Here is an 18190-nt window from a genome sequence, read left to right on the forward strand (position 1 = left end):
TGTACTAATTTGATCCCTGTGGATTAAAGAAAAAAAGAGAACTCACTGGCTTAACAGCTTTTTCTCCAGTATTCGAAGTATATAGGTTGTATGATTGACTATTATGGGGTAGGGATTGTTGCCATAGCGACAAGTGCAGACTTCATATTATTAAGTATAAAATTGATGTATCACCGTAGAAGAGGCAGCACAGCTGTGCTTCTGAACCCAGCCCTCAGGACATCTGCAGTCAATATGCATGAGATACATGTAGATGTCCTGTATCCTTGGTATGCAAATCTCTCCTGAATATTCATTGTGGATATCCTGAAAACCAGGTATGTCCTAAGCACTGGGATCAGAACTCCTGCTGCAGAGAATGGTGCACAAGGATTGGCTGGGGGGGGGGGTAGAGAGAGAGAGAGAGAGAGAGCGCACGCACAGCTCTTGCAGTTCCAGCCTTTCCCAGCAGGAGGTGCTGTAGTAAGGAATGGTTCTGAAGCACAGATTGAGAGGCTAACGGTGAAAGCTGAATTAGAACTTAGCACAGGAGGTTTTTTTAGTGCATACAGAAAATAAAATTGTATCCATCACAGTAAGCAAATAGCCTCAGATTCTCCAAGATAACTGGGCAATTATCCACCTACCTAGTGTTACTAGATACCTGGATTTACCTGGACGTGTCCGGGCATCCAGATGGCTTTTCAAAACCCACCACTTTGTCTGGGTTTTGAAAAGCTTCCAGCTCGGGACTGCGTCAGGAGCTAATAGAACGCACATGCATGCATGCATGCATGTGATGTCATCGTATCACACCTGTGCATGAGCAGATAGCACGAGAACAGGATGAGGCGTAAAATCTGGTAACCCTAAACTGGGCAGGAGTCTGTCTTACCCAGTTAAATCACCTTGAATACTCACCCCCTTGTGTGGGTTTTTCCCGTGTGCTAAGGCCAATTTGCTAACTTTTGTATTACGGGCCATGCACTAATGTTGCCGTCAGCGCACTGCTATTAAATAAATGAGCCTTTACCGCCTCTTTTGTAAGCGCTCATGCAGTAATCTTGTACTGACCAGTTAACATATTGGTAACAAGGACGTGCCATTTTGCGCAGGAATGCCAGCAACGTCTAACAGCAGAAGCGGCTCTAATATGGTTTTCATTAATCAGCCTCATCAAGGTCTGATGGCCTTCCACTAATTTCATTGAGCAGGCTTCTTCCCCAGGTGTCTCTTGATTTTCCTGTGATTTAATTAACCCGTTTGCATCAGCCTCTCGGACTGGCCTTGTTCTTTCAGGTGGAGCAGGACAGGAGGGTGCTTTTAGTCTTATTACCTCCTCACGTGGTAATCTTCCCTCCCCCCCCCCACACTACCGTACTATACCTTCAATATAAGGATTGTTCTTTTTTTAATGGGCGGGCTGCTTTGTTCGCAGAAACATCTCTGGATCTTGTGTCCCTCTTTAACTGCCCTTGTTAGCTCTGAAAAACTTAAGAAAGGACTTACAAGATGAAAGGGGGAGAAGTAACTTGCAAAAAGTGACAGGTGCAACCCGGGCTGCCCGTCTAGGCAGGCTAGTTGGACCATGCGGGTCCTTATTTGCCGCCATTTACTGTGTTACTAGGTAAAATGCGGTTCTGTCGTCCCTTCCTTCCCTCCCTCCGTTCCTCATTCACTGTGGTCCCTTCTGCTTCTCAGATGGGCCTCTTGCAGGCAGATGATGGAGTGAGCTTTGCATTATGGGTTATGTTTTATGAGATAGCGTGCCGGCGAGTGCCACCGTGACGAGCATCGCTCGCCTGTGAGATGCTCAGAGCCTGCCAAGGCTTTAACTGTAGCAATCCGTCTTGTGGAAAAATAAATTGACTGTGGCTTTAGAGGAATTAGCGCTCCAGGGCACAGTATGGATGAGAGGGAGGGAGCGTGACAGAGACAGGCCGAGAGAGGAGGCTTGGGTCTATCATTAATAAAAACATGGAACAGAATTGTAACAGAAACTTCACACCTTCAGTTCTGCACACTCTACAGGTCCTCAGAACAACCCCCCAGCCCCAATTGCAATGCATCCCCTGACTACTCAGAGTACAAAAACTCAGCTACAGGGACTCAAACTCCCTCCTCTACCAGGCACTCTGGAGCTGATGCAGAAAACAACCGTGGGCATTGTAGATTGAACATGCAGAGAGGCCGTGTGCACGGGCATTACATAACTCACGTGTAAGTCGCAGCTGGAAGTTGTATTCAAATGTATGCCGATGAAGAGCTGCCATACTGGGACAGACTTTAGGTCAATCTAATCTAGTATTTAAGGATCGCACTGTGCAACTTACAATGCAAGAGCCCATACGATACATGGCGGATTTAAATTTCCATTGGTCAGATAGGATTGCCTAAGTTAGAGATACCAAGAGCAAATATCAATACAATCGTAATGTAGGCAGCTGATTGTGACTTATCAGGGGATTGTATTGTAGGAGGTCCACACCAGTTCAGACAGAGAGTGCAACCAATGTGCAAAGAGACTTCAAATAGGTATTGCATGATCAAAAGAGATGGCGTTCCAAGTTTTGATGGCAACGTAGGTGAACAATGAGCAAATGAACAAGACTCATTAGCATTGTAAAGTATCATACAGTTGGTTAAGAGGGAGAAATTCAATAGTTGGAGAAGAAAAGCTTGTTTTCCTAGGCATAGCATTTGCTTAACGTAAGTTGTTAATGGTGCCATGTTGTGCTCTGAATCCATATTGTGTTGGATATAGACAGGAGTGGTTTTCAATGTATGCGTTGAGTTGTTTGCAAACTAGGGTTTCAAGGAGTTTTGTTAGCTGAGGGATTCCTGCGCTAGGTCTGACATTAGATGGGATGGATAAGTCTGCCTCTGGTGTTTTGGTTATTGGAGTTAAGGCAATATGACCCATTTGGTGTGGCAGGTAGCCATTTTGGCCACTGGATGATCTTTTTAGGAGATCGCAGGGGAAGGTGTTGACAATGCTGCTGCAGGATGGGGGTGATAGCTGAAGCTGTTATGGGTTCGAATTCAGTCCAGATTCAGTCAACCGCACAGTGATTTTCAGTCGTGGGTTTGCTTGGTTGAGTAAGACTGATTGAGTTTTGTTGTCTGCTTAAGTCTTCTTTATTTTATCTAAGAAATAGTCAGCTAGTTCTTGGGCATTTGACTGAATCACGGAGACTGATATGCCTGGAGTAGGGGGGTGCTGTTTAGAGAATGACATGGGAACAAATTTGTTCCCATCCCTACGGGATCTCAGTCTCTGTCCCTGATCCATTCCTGCAAGCTATGCCTTAGCCACACAAGAGGGAAGCCCGCCATTTTGAAGAGGCGGTCCTGCCAGCGGGCGTGAGTTGGCATCCCTCCTGCCAATCTTCATGGGGAGGTCTGGGTGACCGAGGCAGGAGGGAGTGGACATCCCTCCTGCCCTGCCAATTTTTTTGGAAAGTTCGGGGTGGGTTCCTGGCATGACTTTTTAAAATTTTGAATGGGGACAGATATTGTGCTTATATAACACACACACATCTGTGCCCATTAAAAAAAAAACCTGTGCTTTTTTTTTTAACACTACCTGCACCTCCAGACCTGTTGGCACTGGTCTTTGACCTGAGGGCTGCCGCGGGAGCGGACTGCTGGGCACGATGGACCACTGGTCTGACCCAGCAGCGGCCATTCTTATGTTCTTCATTTTGTACATCATCTGGGCATCGATCGGAATGCTTATTTTAATATCGATGAGTTCGTAATCCATACAATTATCAGATGCTGCTGCAAGCACAGGAAAGACTGTGATTAGCCATTTTGGGCATCAGTTGCTGAAATCCTTCACCGCTAAACCAGTTACACGGTGAGTTCTGAGCATATGGGCCTGAGAAATGGAAAATGCCGGATGGGCCTTGTGGCTTTTATCTACCATCAGAGTTTTCTGTTTCTCCGTTTGTCTTGGACAGAAGTGGGCCACAATCTGCGGAGACCGATGTCCGTAAAAGGAAACATTTTCAACCAGACTATTATTGCTCAGATGATGCCAAAGGTCAAAGCAGCTCTCGGAGGGATGATTTAATTGGAACCAAATGATTGTACCATGCCTGCTGTAATAAGTGAGAGATCGGGGAAATAGCTGCCTGTAGTTCACTTAGGGGTCCTTTTACTAAGGCGTGCTAAAATGTAAAGAAGGTTGGTTAAGAAGCACAATTCAATTGATGCTTGAGGCTTTGGTGGCTGACGATGCGAATATCCTGCTGATCTGAGTAGCGTCATCTTGTATTTTTGAACTGAGCAGCTGTACAGACAAAACCAGCATCCTTCCCCTATAGATTGGCACCTAGGGATGCCCTAGAAATGAGCTCTTCAAGTGATAAGAAATCGGGAAATAATTAGGGTTATTGATCAAAGGCGTGGTCTCATCAATGAAACAACCCTCTCCAATGAAATCTAAGAATCTTGTTGCTAGCATTATTCAGAGCTACCAAGTTACCCACTTCGAGGAGACTTTGTGGCCAGTCCTGGTTTTGAACCATTGCAAAGCAGGGTGGGATTTGTAGTCCCTGATTCTATCCATTGAAATCAGTGCTGCAGGCACCATCTTGATGGGTGGTGTTGGGGGCCGGGAAGGAGTGGGAGGGGTGCAGAAGGAGCAAGGGGGTGGGGGGAGGGCCTCCTACACCACTGAGGGGGCTGGTGGGCAAGGGCGAAAGATGCTGCACAGGGTCTAGGGGATAAGGGAGGGAGAGATGTAGAAGCCAAGAAAGCCAAAAAAGAGAACCAGCTGGATGGAAAACTAAATCTCCAGACAACAAAGGTAAAAAAAGGAATTTATCGACTGACATATGCTGGCTTTGGGAAATGTATCTAGCAGATGTCTTTGTATTTGCATTTCTGGTTTTGTTGTTCCGGTGCTGTGGCTGGTGAGGATCCCCAAGTAGCACCTCCAAAGAAGGCCAGAACCAAGCGCAGCAGTCGCTGGCAGCATCCCTGAGCCACTGAGGGGCCAGAATCTGTGACTCAGGGACGCTTGGCAATAGGGACCCCCGACCACCTTCAGAGGACATCGTCAGCTAATAGCTTGAGGGTCCTCATCAGCTGGACATTAAAGCCTCTTTGCTTATTGGTAAATTGGTACGTTTATGGGACTGAGTTCTGTCCTCACTCAGCAATCGAGCCTAACGCAGTGCTTCTCACCCCACTCCCCTGGGAACACCCAGCCACAATGCATGAGACAGATTTGCATATCACCAAGGAAACAGAGTTTATTCATTGTGGATATCAGGAAAGCCTGAATGGACGAGGGTGCCCTAGGGACTGGGTTGCGAAGCACTGTCCTAATGGCTTCTACAGATCCTTGTGACCTTAGAGAAGTCACTTACAGCTTCCATTACCTAGTACAAAATAGGGAATGACACGGGGACAAATTTTTCCCTGTCCCCGCGGGAGCTCATTTTCCCATCCCGGTGAGTTCTTTTCCTGTCCCTGCCCCATTCGTCCGCACAAGCCTCAAACACTTTAAAATCCTAAGTGTTTGAGGCTTGTGCGGTTAAGGCAGAGCTTACAGGAATGGGGACAGGGACAGTGACAAAACTCACGGGGATGGGATGGGGAAATTGAATTCCCCGTGTAATTAGGACAAAACGTCCACTGTTAAGCCTAAATCTAAAACCTCCCTCCCAGTTTTACCTCTTTTGCAGAGATGCCAAGTTAATCCGTTCCAGGCCACTCCGGGTTTTGAACTTAAATCCCAAAGTAGTGTGGGATTTGTAGTGTCTGATCCTTCCTATTGAAGTCCCATAATGCACCTGGATGGGCTGGTCAGAAATCCAGTGTGGACCTGGGTTACTTGGCATGTCTGCTTTTGTGCTATTTACATGAAGCAAGAGCTCACACGTGTTCATTGGTTTTAAACTTCTCACCTGTTCCTATCCCTTAAAGAAATGCCCATGTGCTACATTTATTTCGATTTCTGTCCTGTTGTTCCCAAAGAGCTCAGAACGGGTCACAGGTTACAATTTACACTAGCTGTGCCATCATTTCAGGACAAGATTTTTCCTAGCTAGACATATTTTCACCACCTGGGTTCCAGGTAACATTCTCTCTGTATCTTTCTCCTTTCTCATTCCTTGCGAAGAGGACCCAGCTAGCACCATTCGGATTTGCCAAGGAGACTTGTGGAGCTGTGGCCCTGTCTTTAAGTTTAAGTTTTATTAGTGTCCATGAGAAGAACTTTCCCAAGAACTTTTCATAGAATAGCCTTAATGATGCATCAGGCCCAGTATCCGGTTTCCATAGTGGCCAAACCAGGTCACTAGTGCCTGGCAAAACCCCAGATAGTAGCAACATTCCATGCTATTGATCCAGGGCAAGCAGCAGCTTCCCCCTTGTCTGTCTATGGGCTTTTCCTTCAGGAAATTGTCCAAATCTTTCTTAAAACCAGCTACGTTAACCGCTCTTCTTACCCTATCCTCTGGCAATGCGTTCCAGAGCTTAACTATTCTCTGAGTGGAAAAAAATTTCCTCCTGTTGGTTTTAAAAGTATTTCCCTGTAACTTCATTGAGTGTCCCCTCGTCTTTGTAATTTTTGATGGAGTGAAAAATCGATCCACTTGTACCCGTTCTACTCCACTCAGGATTTTGTAGATTTCAATCCTATCTCCCCTCAGCCGTCTCTTTTCCAAGCTGAAGAGCCCTAACCTTCTTAGTCTTTCCTCATACGAGAGGAGTTCCATCTCCTTTACCATCTTGGTCGCTGTTCTTTGAACCTTTTCTAGTGCTGCTATACCTTTCTTGAGATAAGGAGACCAGAACACAATACTCCAGATGAGGTCGCACTATGGAGCGATACAGGGGAATTATAACATTCTCAGTCTTGTTGACCAACCCTTTTAAAATAATTCCTAGCATCTTGTTTGCTTTTTTGGCCGCCGCCACACATTGGGGTGGAAAGTTTCATTGTATTGTCTACAATGACACCCAGATCCTTTTCTTGGGTGCTAACCCCTAAGGTGGACCCTAGTATCTGGGTTATTCTTCCCAAAGTGCTTCACTTTGGACATCCAGTAACCAATCCCTAATCCACAACTGAACTTTGCCACCTATCTCATGACTCTTTCATTTTCTCTGGAGCCTCTCAAGAGGAACTTTCTGAAAATCAAGATACAGTTTGTTGACAGGAGAGAAAGGAAAGCTGTTGCGGGTCCCAGATCCTGGTTTAAGGTTCTGAAGGGTATCTCTGTAGTCACCCCTTTCTTTGCTTACTGCGTCTCATTGACCTCCTTGGCAATGGATATAATCAAAACATAAGTTATTGGACTAACTTACAAAGCCACTGCAGATGCACCGAAGCTCCTAGGAATCGAATGGGCTTTGATGCATTTGCTGCAGGGGAATCGCTACCACAGCCTAATGCATTTTTGATTACCGTAGCTTTCAAAAATAACCAAAATAAACCAAATGCTAACAAATATCAAAATATATGTCACTTGTGTATTTTGATATTTGTCACTATTTGGGTGGAAAGACGACAAAATAAACCTGCTAGGGGGTTTGAAAAAAAAAAAAAAAAAACCCACGCCCGATTGAGCAGGAAAAGTGAATCTAATTGAAAAATCGATTCAATAGGCTGAATCGAATCAAAAACACTTTCCCTGAATCAGAGAGCACTAATACGACACTGATCATTTTGAAACTCTAAACTTGCAGCTCTAGGAAATAAAATTCACCCCTAAACTCCTCGCTTCATTGCATACTGTTTGCCCAGGGCTACATTGGGAAGGGGTGAAGAGAGAGAGGTGCTGAGGAAAAGGAGGATATGCTCAGAGAGAGGTGAAGGTTAGGAAAGGGCTGAAGAGAATTTTCAGTTCAGTTTATCTGAAGCATAATGGAAGGAATTCTATAAATGGCACACACCCTGTATAGGATAGCGCTTAGCGCCCGTTCCACCTGGTGTAAGTCCCAGCACCCAAGTTGGGCAGGGAATTATTCTGTGATCCTATACACAACCTTTTGGAATACCAGCGACCTCTGCCTCTCCTTTGGCCGTGTCCCCTTTTGGGCGCCCACCATTATATAATGAACGCCATCCAGAGAATCCAGCGGAATGCTACTCTTTCTCTTACTGTCGGATGAACATGTCTTCAGAAGAGGTGTGCTAGGATTTCATAATGATTGGGGGGTGTCCAAAATATATGCTCACTCAATATTGGGGCTTTTCAGAGCACCCACTGGCACTGACAGAGCTGTGACTTGCTCTTGAGTTGAGTGGGTAGTTCTCCAATGCCCCTCTGGCAGGCAGTTTTATGGATTTTATTTTGACTTTACCCATCTGTGAGGTCTCAGACCAGCCATATTTTGCCTTCAGAACACTTTTTTTCCCCCTCCCATGTCCTGCGGTATTAATTACTACCTTCTCTTTCTGTTTCCAGATCCATGCAAACAGTGAATCTCCCTCCCAGAACCAGGTGCCTGACAGCCAAGACAAAGGTGAGAGCCTGGGGGGGGGTATGATGACACATGCAGACGCTGCCCCACCTCACCAGCTGAGGACATGGGTCTGGCTCATGTGGAATTTTTCAAAGGTTTATAAGATTTGCTGTGTACTTGGAGAATTCGATTGACTCACAAAGGGCTCTTCTTGTGGGACTGTACACAGAGCTGCCAAGCAGGGCTGGCGTTAGGGGGATGGGAGCAAACAGGACAACTGCCCTGGGCTAGGGCTACCAGACATCTGGGAAAACCCGGACATATCCTCTTTTCTCCGGGTTTTGGAAAGTCCCTACAAGCTCCAGCCGCACCTGTAGGGCCTTGTCACACACATCTGTGCATGCTCCAGGCCCTCCAGACGTCTCCAGAGTTCATCACAAAGAGAGGAGGCCTTCTGGGGGTGGGGCAGGGCTGGAGGCGGAATGGGGCAAGGTCGTATTTCCAGGGTTTTCTTTTTTCTAATATGGTAACCCCACCCTGGGCCCCAAGGCTCTGGGGTGCACCCTCATAGGCTGGCATGTTTTCCCACTTGTATCTGCCCTATTGCCCTCACCTTCGGTCTTCTTGCTGACAAAAACCAGTTGCAGTAGCAATTTCTCCGCGGTCTGTCCTCAATGATGCAACTTCCTGTTTCCACCTGGGTGGACCACCATGGTTGAAGGAAAGCATGGAGGGAGGCCACAGGAACACTTCAGAATCAGGATAGAAGGAAGAGGACATACCGGGTTGAAGAAGCTCTCTGGACCTGCTGGAGGTTTTTAAGTAGAACTGGGGAGGTAGTTCAGAGAAGTGCCAGATTCAAGCTCCTATTGCTGACCTACAAGTGTGTTTATTCTCAATATCTCTCCTCTCTTCTCTCTCCTTATACACCTCCCAGAGAACTCCTTCTCCTCCACTGCCAATTCCAGATTTTGTTCCTTTCATCTAGCTGCCTCCTATGCCTGGAATAAATTACCCTAATTTGTCCAAGCTCCTTCCCTTGTTTAAAAGCAGACTGAAAACCCACCTTCAATCCATAACCCTACTCCCCACTGCCCTCCAGCCCAGCCAGCAGATTAACTGTTCCCCTTAACTGTATCCATGGCATCCAGTTTGTCTGTTTAGATTGTAAGCTCTTTGGAGCAGGGACTGTTTTCTTTGTGACTCTGTACAGCATTGTGTATGTCTGGTAGTGCTATAGAAATAACTCATAGTAGTAGTAGTAGTAGTAGTAGTAGTAGTAGAAGTAGTAGTAGTAGTAGTAGTAGAAGTAGTAGTAGAAGTAGTAGTAGTAGTAGTAGTAGTAGAAGTAGTAGTAGTAGTAGTAGAAGTAGTAGTAGTAGTAGAAGTAGTAGTAGTAGTAGTAGAAGTAGTAGTAGTAGTAGTTTGGGGGTGGAGGAAGGGGAAGAACTTATGGGGCTGGAAACAGGAAAGAGAAAGAGATGGTGGGCAATGATCTGGAGGGAAAGAGAAGTTGGACGTGGGTTGGTGTGAAGGAAGGGGAAGATACTTGAAGGGAGGACAGTTGGGAAGAGAAAGAGGGAGAGATATGGGATGGGGAGGGAAGGAAGTTAGGAAGAGAGAAAGAGGAAGGGAGAGAAGTTGGACCTAGAACATAAGAACATAAGAAGTTGCCTCCGCTGAAGCAGACCAGAGGTCCATCTTGCCCAGCGGTCCGCTCCCGCGGCGGCCCATCAGGCTTATTGCCTGAACAGTGGTCGCTGACTAATTTTATAACTTACCTGTAATCCTATCCCTATAACCTACCTCCCTATAACCCTCCCTACCTCCTTATAACCTTCCTTCCAGCCCCTGGGGGTGGAAGGAAGATAGCGAGGGAGGGAGAAATGCTAGATTGGAGGGTGGAAGGGAGAGAGATGCAGTATCTCTCTTTTACCTTCATCCCATTATTCAGCATCAAGGGAGAGATGTTGGGACCATGGGGAGAGAGGAGGAGAGATAGACCCATGGGAGGGCAGGAAGAATGAGATGTGGGATAAGAAGATGGAAGGGGAGAGAAAGAAAGGGATTGAGATATAGTTTGACAAAAGTGGATTCTGGAAGTGGTGAGCCATAGGGAAGAGGCCAAAGGGGACGACGACAAGAAGATAAGTAAGAGAACAGCGAGTACAGCGGTAGAAATGTAGTAATGGAGTGTCGATAGAATGAAATAGGAGGCTGGGAAAGGAGTGAGATAATAATAATAATAATAATTTATTGTTTATATACCGCCAAAGCCAAGGTAGTTCAAGGCGGTTTACAATAAAGAAGAGCTGGACATACAGCGAAAAAACAATGAAGTCTTTGAGTACATGGCTGTTTGTATAGAGTAAGGTAACCTTGTAGGGATGGGTTTACAATAAGAGTAAGTCAAAGGGGAGCAGGTCGTACAGAGGGGGAAATGGGAGAGCTAGGGACTGAGAGGAGATGGAGAATTGAGAGGTAGCTGAAAATCTAAAAAGGAAAAAGGGAGGACAGCTGAAAGGGAAAAATCAATATGTTGGAGACAGGCATAGTGGAGGAATGGAACAAGAGAGAAGAGGAAAAAAAATGAACCGCAGACGCTGGAAAGAGAAGATAGAGAAAAAAGCAAAGAGAAACTGGGACCAAGATGATGGAAAAAGAAAATGTGTTTTATTTTGAATTTCTTAACTAGAATATGGGCATCACAAATATATTTGTATTGTATTCAGTGGCGTAGATCAGCTGCCTGAATGCAAACGATAACTATTTGAACTGGTAGGGATAGTGTAGTTACTTACCTGTAACGTAGGTTCTCCGTGGACAGAGGAGGGGGAGGAGGTGGCCAGTGTTGTAGTTTGTGGCTCCTGATTCTATCCATTGAAATCAGTGTTGCAGGTCCCATAATGCATGAGGGTAAGGTTGGCAGAAATCCAGGGCTGGCTGAAACGTCTTCTCCATGGAATGGTATTAGGGGAGGTGTGTGGATTTGAACCCATGACCTTTGGAAGATGGAAGCAATGCCTTTAACCACAGAGCTTCCATCTTCCAAATGTCATGGGTTCAAATCCACACACCTCCCCCTAATACCTATAATAAGTGCAACATCCAGGGGGCAGAGACACATCCAAAGCTCTGCCCCCTGAGATGGCTTGGGGAAATCCACTGCTTATTCCTGGATAAGCAGCATCAAATCTATATTACTACTTGGGACCTGGGTTGGCCACTGTTGGAAACAGGATCCTGGGCTTGATGGACCTTCAGTTTGTCCCAGTATACCAATTCTTACATTCTTGTAGGACAATTGAGCCATTGTGACATCACCGATGAGGTTGGCTCTTAGGCATTGGTGGAATTAAGCATTATGACATCACAGTCTCAGCTCTGGAATGTTGCTACTTTTTTGGGATCTTGCCAGGTACTTGGGACCTGAGTTGGCCACTGTTGGAAGCAGGATGCAGGGCTTGATGGACCTTTGGTCTGTCCCAGTTGGGCAACTCTTATGCCCTTGTTACAACCCTGTCGCTCATCCTCTCAATAAAGTATTTTCTTTTTTATCTTTATGTACTTTCAAAGTTTCAGACAAGCAAACAAACGTTGAAAATGCAATACACTTTTAGTACAATGACAATATAAGAAACTACTTTGCAAATAAAATTCAGTGTTTAACAGTCCACTAAAAAACCCAGGAGATCCAAAACCAAAATTATACCCCAAAGCTGGGTTACATATAAGAAAAGCAACAAAAAAAGCTGTGCCGAGCCATGGTACGCCCCCACCTGGAATACTGCGTTGCCGTACATGAAGAAGGACACGGTATTACTCGAAAGGGTCCAGAGAACAGCGACTAAAATGGTTAAGGGGCTGGAGGAGTTGCCGTGCAGCGAGAGATTAGAGAAACTGGGCCTCTTCTCCCTTGAAAAGAGGAGACTGAGAGGGGACATGATCGAAACATTCAAGACTTAGTAGATAAAGACAGGTTGTTCACCCTCTCCAAGGTAGGGAGAACGAGAGGGCACTCTCTAAAGTTGAAAGGGGATCGATTCCGTACAAACGTAAGGAAGTTCTTCTTCACCCAGAGAATGGTAGAAGCTGGAACGCTCTTCTGGAGTCTGTCATAGGGGAAACACCCTCCAGGGATTCAAGACAAAGTTAGACAAGTTCCTGCTGAACAAGAACGTGCGCTGGTAGGGCTGGTCTCAGTTAGGGCGCTGGTCTTTGACCTAGGGGCTGCCGTGTGAGCAGACTGCTGGGCACAATTGACCACTGGTCTGACCCAGCAGCTTCAATTCTTATGTTTCTCCAGTTCCCTATTCCTGAAGTTCCTCTTTCTTGGGGGACATCAATTCCCCCCCCCCCCACTGTACCATAGCCTGCCAAATGTTTGCTAATTGCTACCTTGTTCCCTTTATCCCCTCTCCCTCCAGTGAGACTACACTAAACATATTTTTTGTAGGGCTTGTTTAATGGTTTTATTCTCCTCTTTTAAGCCACTTAATATGACGGAGAAATGGGGTGTGTGGGACATTAGCAAGAATCAGAGAATAGGCGTGGGTGGGTACAGGGAAGAGCAGATGGGGTTTAAAACAAAAGCAGAGATCTTAGTCTCACTATCCGTCTGGCACAGATGTTCAGCCCTTGAAAGCCAGAAGTGTTACTGCCTGGCTGCCTTTGCGTGTATTAACTGGGCTAATACCAGTGCTGTCAAGAGACTGCAAACACCCCCTTACCCAGATCTGATTGACTGAGACTTCCATGTTATTTTTTGTCTCTCCCTTGTGTCAGGACTTTTCATCACTTCTGCCCTTTTTTGTGCTTGTGAGAAGGAGGTTCTGGCGTTAGAGGAAGGGGGGCAAATAGGGCAAGTGCCCTGAGCCCTGGGGGACCCCCGTGGGTCGGCATGTTTTCCCTTTCTAGCCGCAGCAGTCCGACATCACCTTCAACTTTGGTCTTGCTAACAAATCTAGTTTTTTTTGCAGGGGACTGCCAGCTGCGGCCCCCTTTCCGTGCGTTCCTTCTGCCGAGGTCCACCCAGGTAGAAACAGGGAGTTGTGTCATTGGGGATGGACCGTGGCTGAAGGAAAGCACAGAGAGGGGCACAGGCAGCACCCCGGATTCGCTGCCGCTGCTGGCAGTTCCCTGCAACAACAATGGGTTTGTTAGCAAGAGCAATGGTAAAGGCAACATCGCTCTTTACCAGGGTATCGCTCAAGAGGAGATTACAATTTATCCAAAACACTGCAATAAAAATGATCTTCAACGCCAAGAAATCTGATCATGTTACTCCAAGTCTAAAAAAAAGCCCATTGGTTGCCCATCACCCACAGAATGACATTCAAAATTCTTTTCCTCACTTTCACGGTCCAAACCAATCAATAGGCTTCGTGTCCTCTTTGTTCCTCACAGCAGCCTCTTCTAACAGTCTCCTGGGTTCGACAATTATTTTATGATACCAAGTGCAAGACTCTTTATTCAATGGTTAACATAGAAACATAGAAACAGATGGCAGATAAGGGCCATGGCCCATCTAGTCTGTCCACCCCAATGACCCTCCCCTACCTTTCTCTGTGAATAGATCCCATGTGTCTATCCCATTTGGCCTTAAAATCAGGCACGCTGCTGGCCTCAATCACCTGAAGTGGAAGACTATTCCAGCGATCAACCACCCTTTCAGTGAAAAAGAATTTCCTGGTGTCCCCGTGCAGTTTCCCGCCCCTGATTTTCCATGGATGCCCCCTTGTTGCCACGGGACCCTTGAAAAAGAAGATATCTTCTTCCACCTCGATGCGGCCCGTGAGATACTTGAATGTCTCGATCATGTCACCCCTCTCTCTGCGTTCCTCGAGTGAGTATAGCTTTAATTTATCCAGCCGTTTCTCATACGGGAGATCCTTGAGTCCCGAGAGCATCCTGGTGGCCATTCTCTGGACCGACTCAAGTCTCCGCACATCTTTGCGGTAATGCGGCCTCCAGAACCGCAAAGATGTGCGGAGACTTGAGTCGGTTGCGTCTATGGGCCTGAGGCAGCGTGCCTGATTTTAAGGCCAGATGGGATTGTCACGTGGGATCTATTCACAGGGCAAAGGAAGAGGAGGGATCTATTCACAGGGCAATGGTAGGGGAGGGACATTAGGGTGGGCAGACTGGATGGGCCTTGGCCCTTATCTGCCGTCTATTTCTATGTTTCTATGTTTCTATGAGGCAGGAGACTAACCTTAGCAAGTTCAAATCCAGCCTTAAAACCTTTCTTTTTTAAGATGTCTATGAGATTTATAGCTAGGACTAAATGCATCTGAGACTCAGACAATGGCCACATCTCCCTTCCTTTTATTTTAGGAAATGTATCTCAGCCATTTCCCTTGTGTAGCTGTGTATCGTCAATTATTTATTGTAATTCATGTTGGCTTTTCCCCATTTTACTTATATTTTTAAATTTTTTCTTTTGTTATAAATTTTGGCAATTAAAGCGGTATATCAAGCTCAAATAAACTTGAAACTTAATCAAATGTTCCTGATACTCCATTTTCCATCTTTAAAGGGATTGAGTCAAGTCCTGTCTTGTATCTTCCATTCCTTACTATGTGGCAGAAAGTGGATCTGAGACGGGAAACGAGTTATTCTCCGTTTAGACAGAAGCTGAAGACTTATCTTTTTTGGACATTTCTGCAATACGAACGTAAGAATTGCCGCTACTGGCTGCCCAGCAGTCCGCTCACGCGGCGGCCCCCAGGTCAAAGGCCAGTGCTCTAAATGAGTCCAGCCTCACCTGCATATGTCCAGCTTAGTCTTGGAACCCTGGAGGGCATTCCAGCTCCCCACCACTCTCTAGGTGAAGAAGAACTTCCTTATGTTTGTACGGAATCGATCCCCTTTCAATTTTAGAGAGTGCCCTCTCGTTCTCTCTACCTTGGAGAGGGTGAACAACCTGTCTTTTATCTTCTTTGTCTTGAGTCCCTGGATGGTGTTTTCCCCTATAACAGCCTCCAGAAGAGCGTTCCAGTTCTCCACCACTCTCTGGGTGAAGAAGAACTTCCTTATGTTTGTACGGAATCTATCCCCTTTCTACTTCAGAGAGTGCCCTCTCGTTCTCTCTACCTTGGAGAGGGTGAACAACCTGTCCTTATCTACTAAGTCTATTCCCTTCAGTATTTTGACTGTTTCAATCACGTCCCCTCTCAATCTCCTCTTTTCAAAGGAGAAGAAGCCCAGTTTCTCTAATCTCTCGCTGTACGGCAACTCCTCCAACCCCTTAACCATTTTAGTCACTCTTCTCTGGACCCTCTCGAGTAGTACCGTGACCTTCTCCATGTTTGTTTTTCTTCTTTTTAAGCTTTTCTTCTGAAGTTTTTTTGGTTACATCCTAGTGTATTCCAATACCTATCTTACTTGTACTCTGTGTTGAACCAAACTGTATAATTTCTGTTTCTTGTGCAGGAAAAGGGATTGAGACAGCGAAAGCAGACGTGGAAGAGGAGATCGACATTGACCTCAATGCGCCTGAGACAGAGAAAGCTGCACTCGCCATCCAGAACAAGTTTCGTCGCTTCCAGAAACGGAAACAGGACCCCAGCCCCTGAGCACCGACCCCCTTCCTTCTCCTTTACCCCCCTGAACCCGTCCTGAAACACTTCTCTAGTATCTTTCTTTCCACTGAGAGTCCTAAGGTTAGAATATTGAGTTTTGCAAATATAGATTGCGCATCGCATATTGGATTTATGTCTGGGACCTCTCATCCAGAGAACTTTTTCCTGGAGACCATTATCCCAGGAAATTATCTACCCCAGTCTGGAACAAGTTATGACCCTGTTTAGGTCTGGGTCCACAAAGTTCCTCCTTGTATGTTATAAATTCTCAATGCATGGTTATTTGTGTTGTCTGTTCTAGTGGCCATGACATCATTATGCCACACCTTATCTACTAGCATTGTGACATCACTAAATAGTGATGTTATCATACCCAAAAAGCCATGGAGGAGTGATGATGTCATAGGCAGAAATATTTTCAAGACCTCCCCTCTTAGTCTCAATCCCTACCTCTTTACCTCAAAAACATCAACAGCCAACCTGAAGCTGAGATATACAACTTTCTACTTGGTGGCTAGACCCCTCAGCATGATAGGCGCCATAAACGAACAGGAAGTAGCCCCAGCGGCATGCAGCAGACTGAAACAGTATCTCAGACTCTTTAACAAAAAGGTTAAAAGCCAGGGGGTGAGGGCAGAGAAGGCACTGGCAGAGGGAATAAAAAGAAACTGAGAAACCATTGAGGGAATACAGGATGCCCTACAAACACGATTGAGGAGAACAAGTGGAGGGCAGAAGGGAATACAGACACATTGTTCGGTAGTTGATTTAATCAAAGCAAGTGGAATGGGGTGGGTGAGAGCCATGGCCCAATCATCTGTTGGCCCTACACAGGTTCATCTAGGGAGTTTAAGAGGTGGGGGCAAGGGCGGGAGGTCGGTTCATTAACCCCCCTCCAACTAAAAAGACATTCCATTGCCTTTGGATATAACAAAGAAATTCAAGGCCCACTAAAATCCAGCATAATCCCAAGAAAAGCAAAATGGTAGATTTGGGCTGTTTGACTCGTCTATCATTACTGCCATGGAAAGACCCTGGTTCTGTAACGTGAACTGGGTTGCTCATTCCCTGGTTGGCCAGGGCTGAGAATATCATCACGGGACAATATCCATCGTCTCTGGAGAGGGAATCCTGGATTTGCTCTCTATTGAATGTTTGTAGTATATTAATGCTTCTATGCTGACGTGTCCCGCCAGTAATCCCAAGGTAATATTGAGCATCTGGGAGACACCCCCTCTGCCCTCACCCACCATCTTTACACCCTTTTCCAATTGAATAAAGTAGAGTTGTTACGGTATTAGTACTTGAATCCACAGAAATAAATATTTAAAAATATAAGGTGGTCCCTTTTTAGTGAACCAACAACACATTTCTTGATTACCTTTCGGAAGCTAAAACCCTCTTCCTCGGATCAGGGTAGTGTGAGCAGAAGATGACAATTCCAGAAAATATACGTAAATCATAAGAAGCTTCCAAAGGGAAAAGGGACTGTGGGGAAACATATGGATGGGTGAACAGAAGGTGACAGGCTGCAGAATTTTGTGGTTCATAATCTGCTGGACAGCCTAGATCTGTGTTAAACCCTTCCATGTCCATTACAAAGACTAAGGGACACAAAGCTCCATCTTCTTTTGATTCTAAGAAAAATACTTTAAAAATCAATAGGAGGAAATTTTTTTCACTCAGAGAATAGTTAAGCTCTGGAACGCATTGCCAGAGGTTTTGGTAAGAGCGGATAGCGTAGCTGGTTTTAAGAAAGGTTTGGACAAGTTCCTGGAGGAAAAGTCCATAGTCTGTTATTGAGAAAGACATGGGGGAAGCCACTGCTTGCCCTGGATTGGTAGCATGGAATGTTGCTACTCATTAGGGTTCCAGAATCTTGTATTCTTTGAGATTCTGCATGGAATCTTGATACTCTTTGGGGTTCTGGAATCTTTTGTTACTCTTTGGGATTCTGGAATTTTGCTACTCTTTGGGGTTCCAGAATCTTGTATTCTTTGAGATTCTGCCTGGAATCTTGATACTCTTTGGGGTTCTAGAATCTTTTGTTACTCTTTGGGATTCTGGAATCTTGTTACTCTTTAGGATTCCGGAATCTTGCTATTCTTTGAGATTCTGCATGGAATCTTTTGTTACTCTTTGGGATTCTGGAATGTTGCTACTCTTTGGGGTTCCGGAATCTTGCTATTCTTTGAGATACT

At 45.7% G+C, this 18190-nt stretch overlaps 1 protein-coding gene across 1 annotated transcript in view; it reads left to right on the top strand.

The window, feature by feature from the left end:
* Positions 1-17741, top strand: part of PCP4L1 (Purkinje cell protein 4 like 1) — a 36027-nt gene extending 18286 nt beyond the window's left edge. Inside the window, exons 2-3 of the mRNA XM_033924952.1 lie at positions 8409-8466; positions 15841-17741. Coding sequence (XP_033780843.1) covers positions 8409-8466; positions 15841-15983 — 201 coding nt within the window. The 3' untranslated portion in view covers positions 15984-17741. The remainder of the gene's footprint in view (positions 1-8408; positions 8467-15840) is intronic.
* Positions 17742-18190: the final 449 nt, after the last annotated feature.

Source organism: Geotrypetes seraphini, chromosome 16 (genome assembly GCF_902459505.1).
Source record: "Geotrypetes seraphini chromosome 16, aGeoSer1.1, whole genome shotgun sequence".
Lineage (NCBI taxonomy): Eukaryota > Metazoa > Chordata > Amphibia > Gymnophiona > Dermophiidae > Geotrypetes > Geotrypetes seraphini.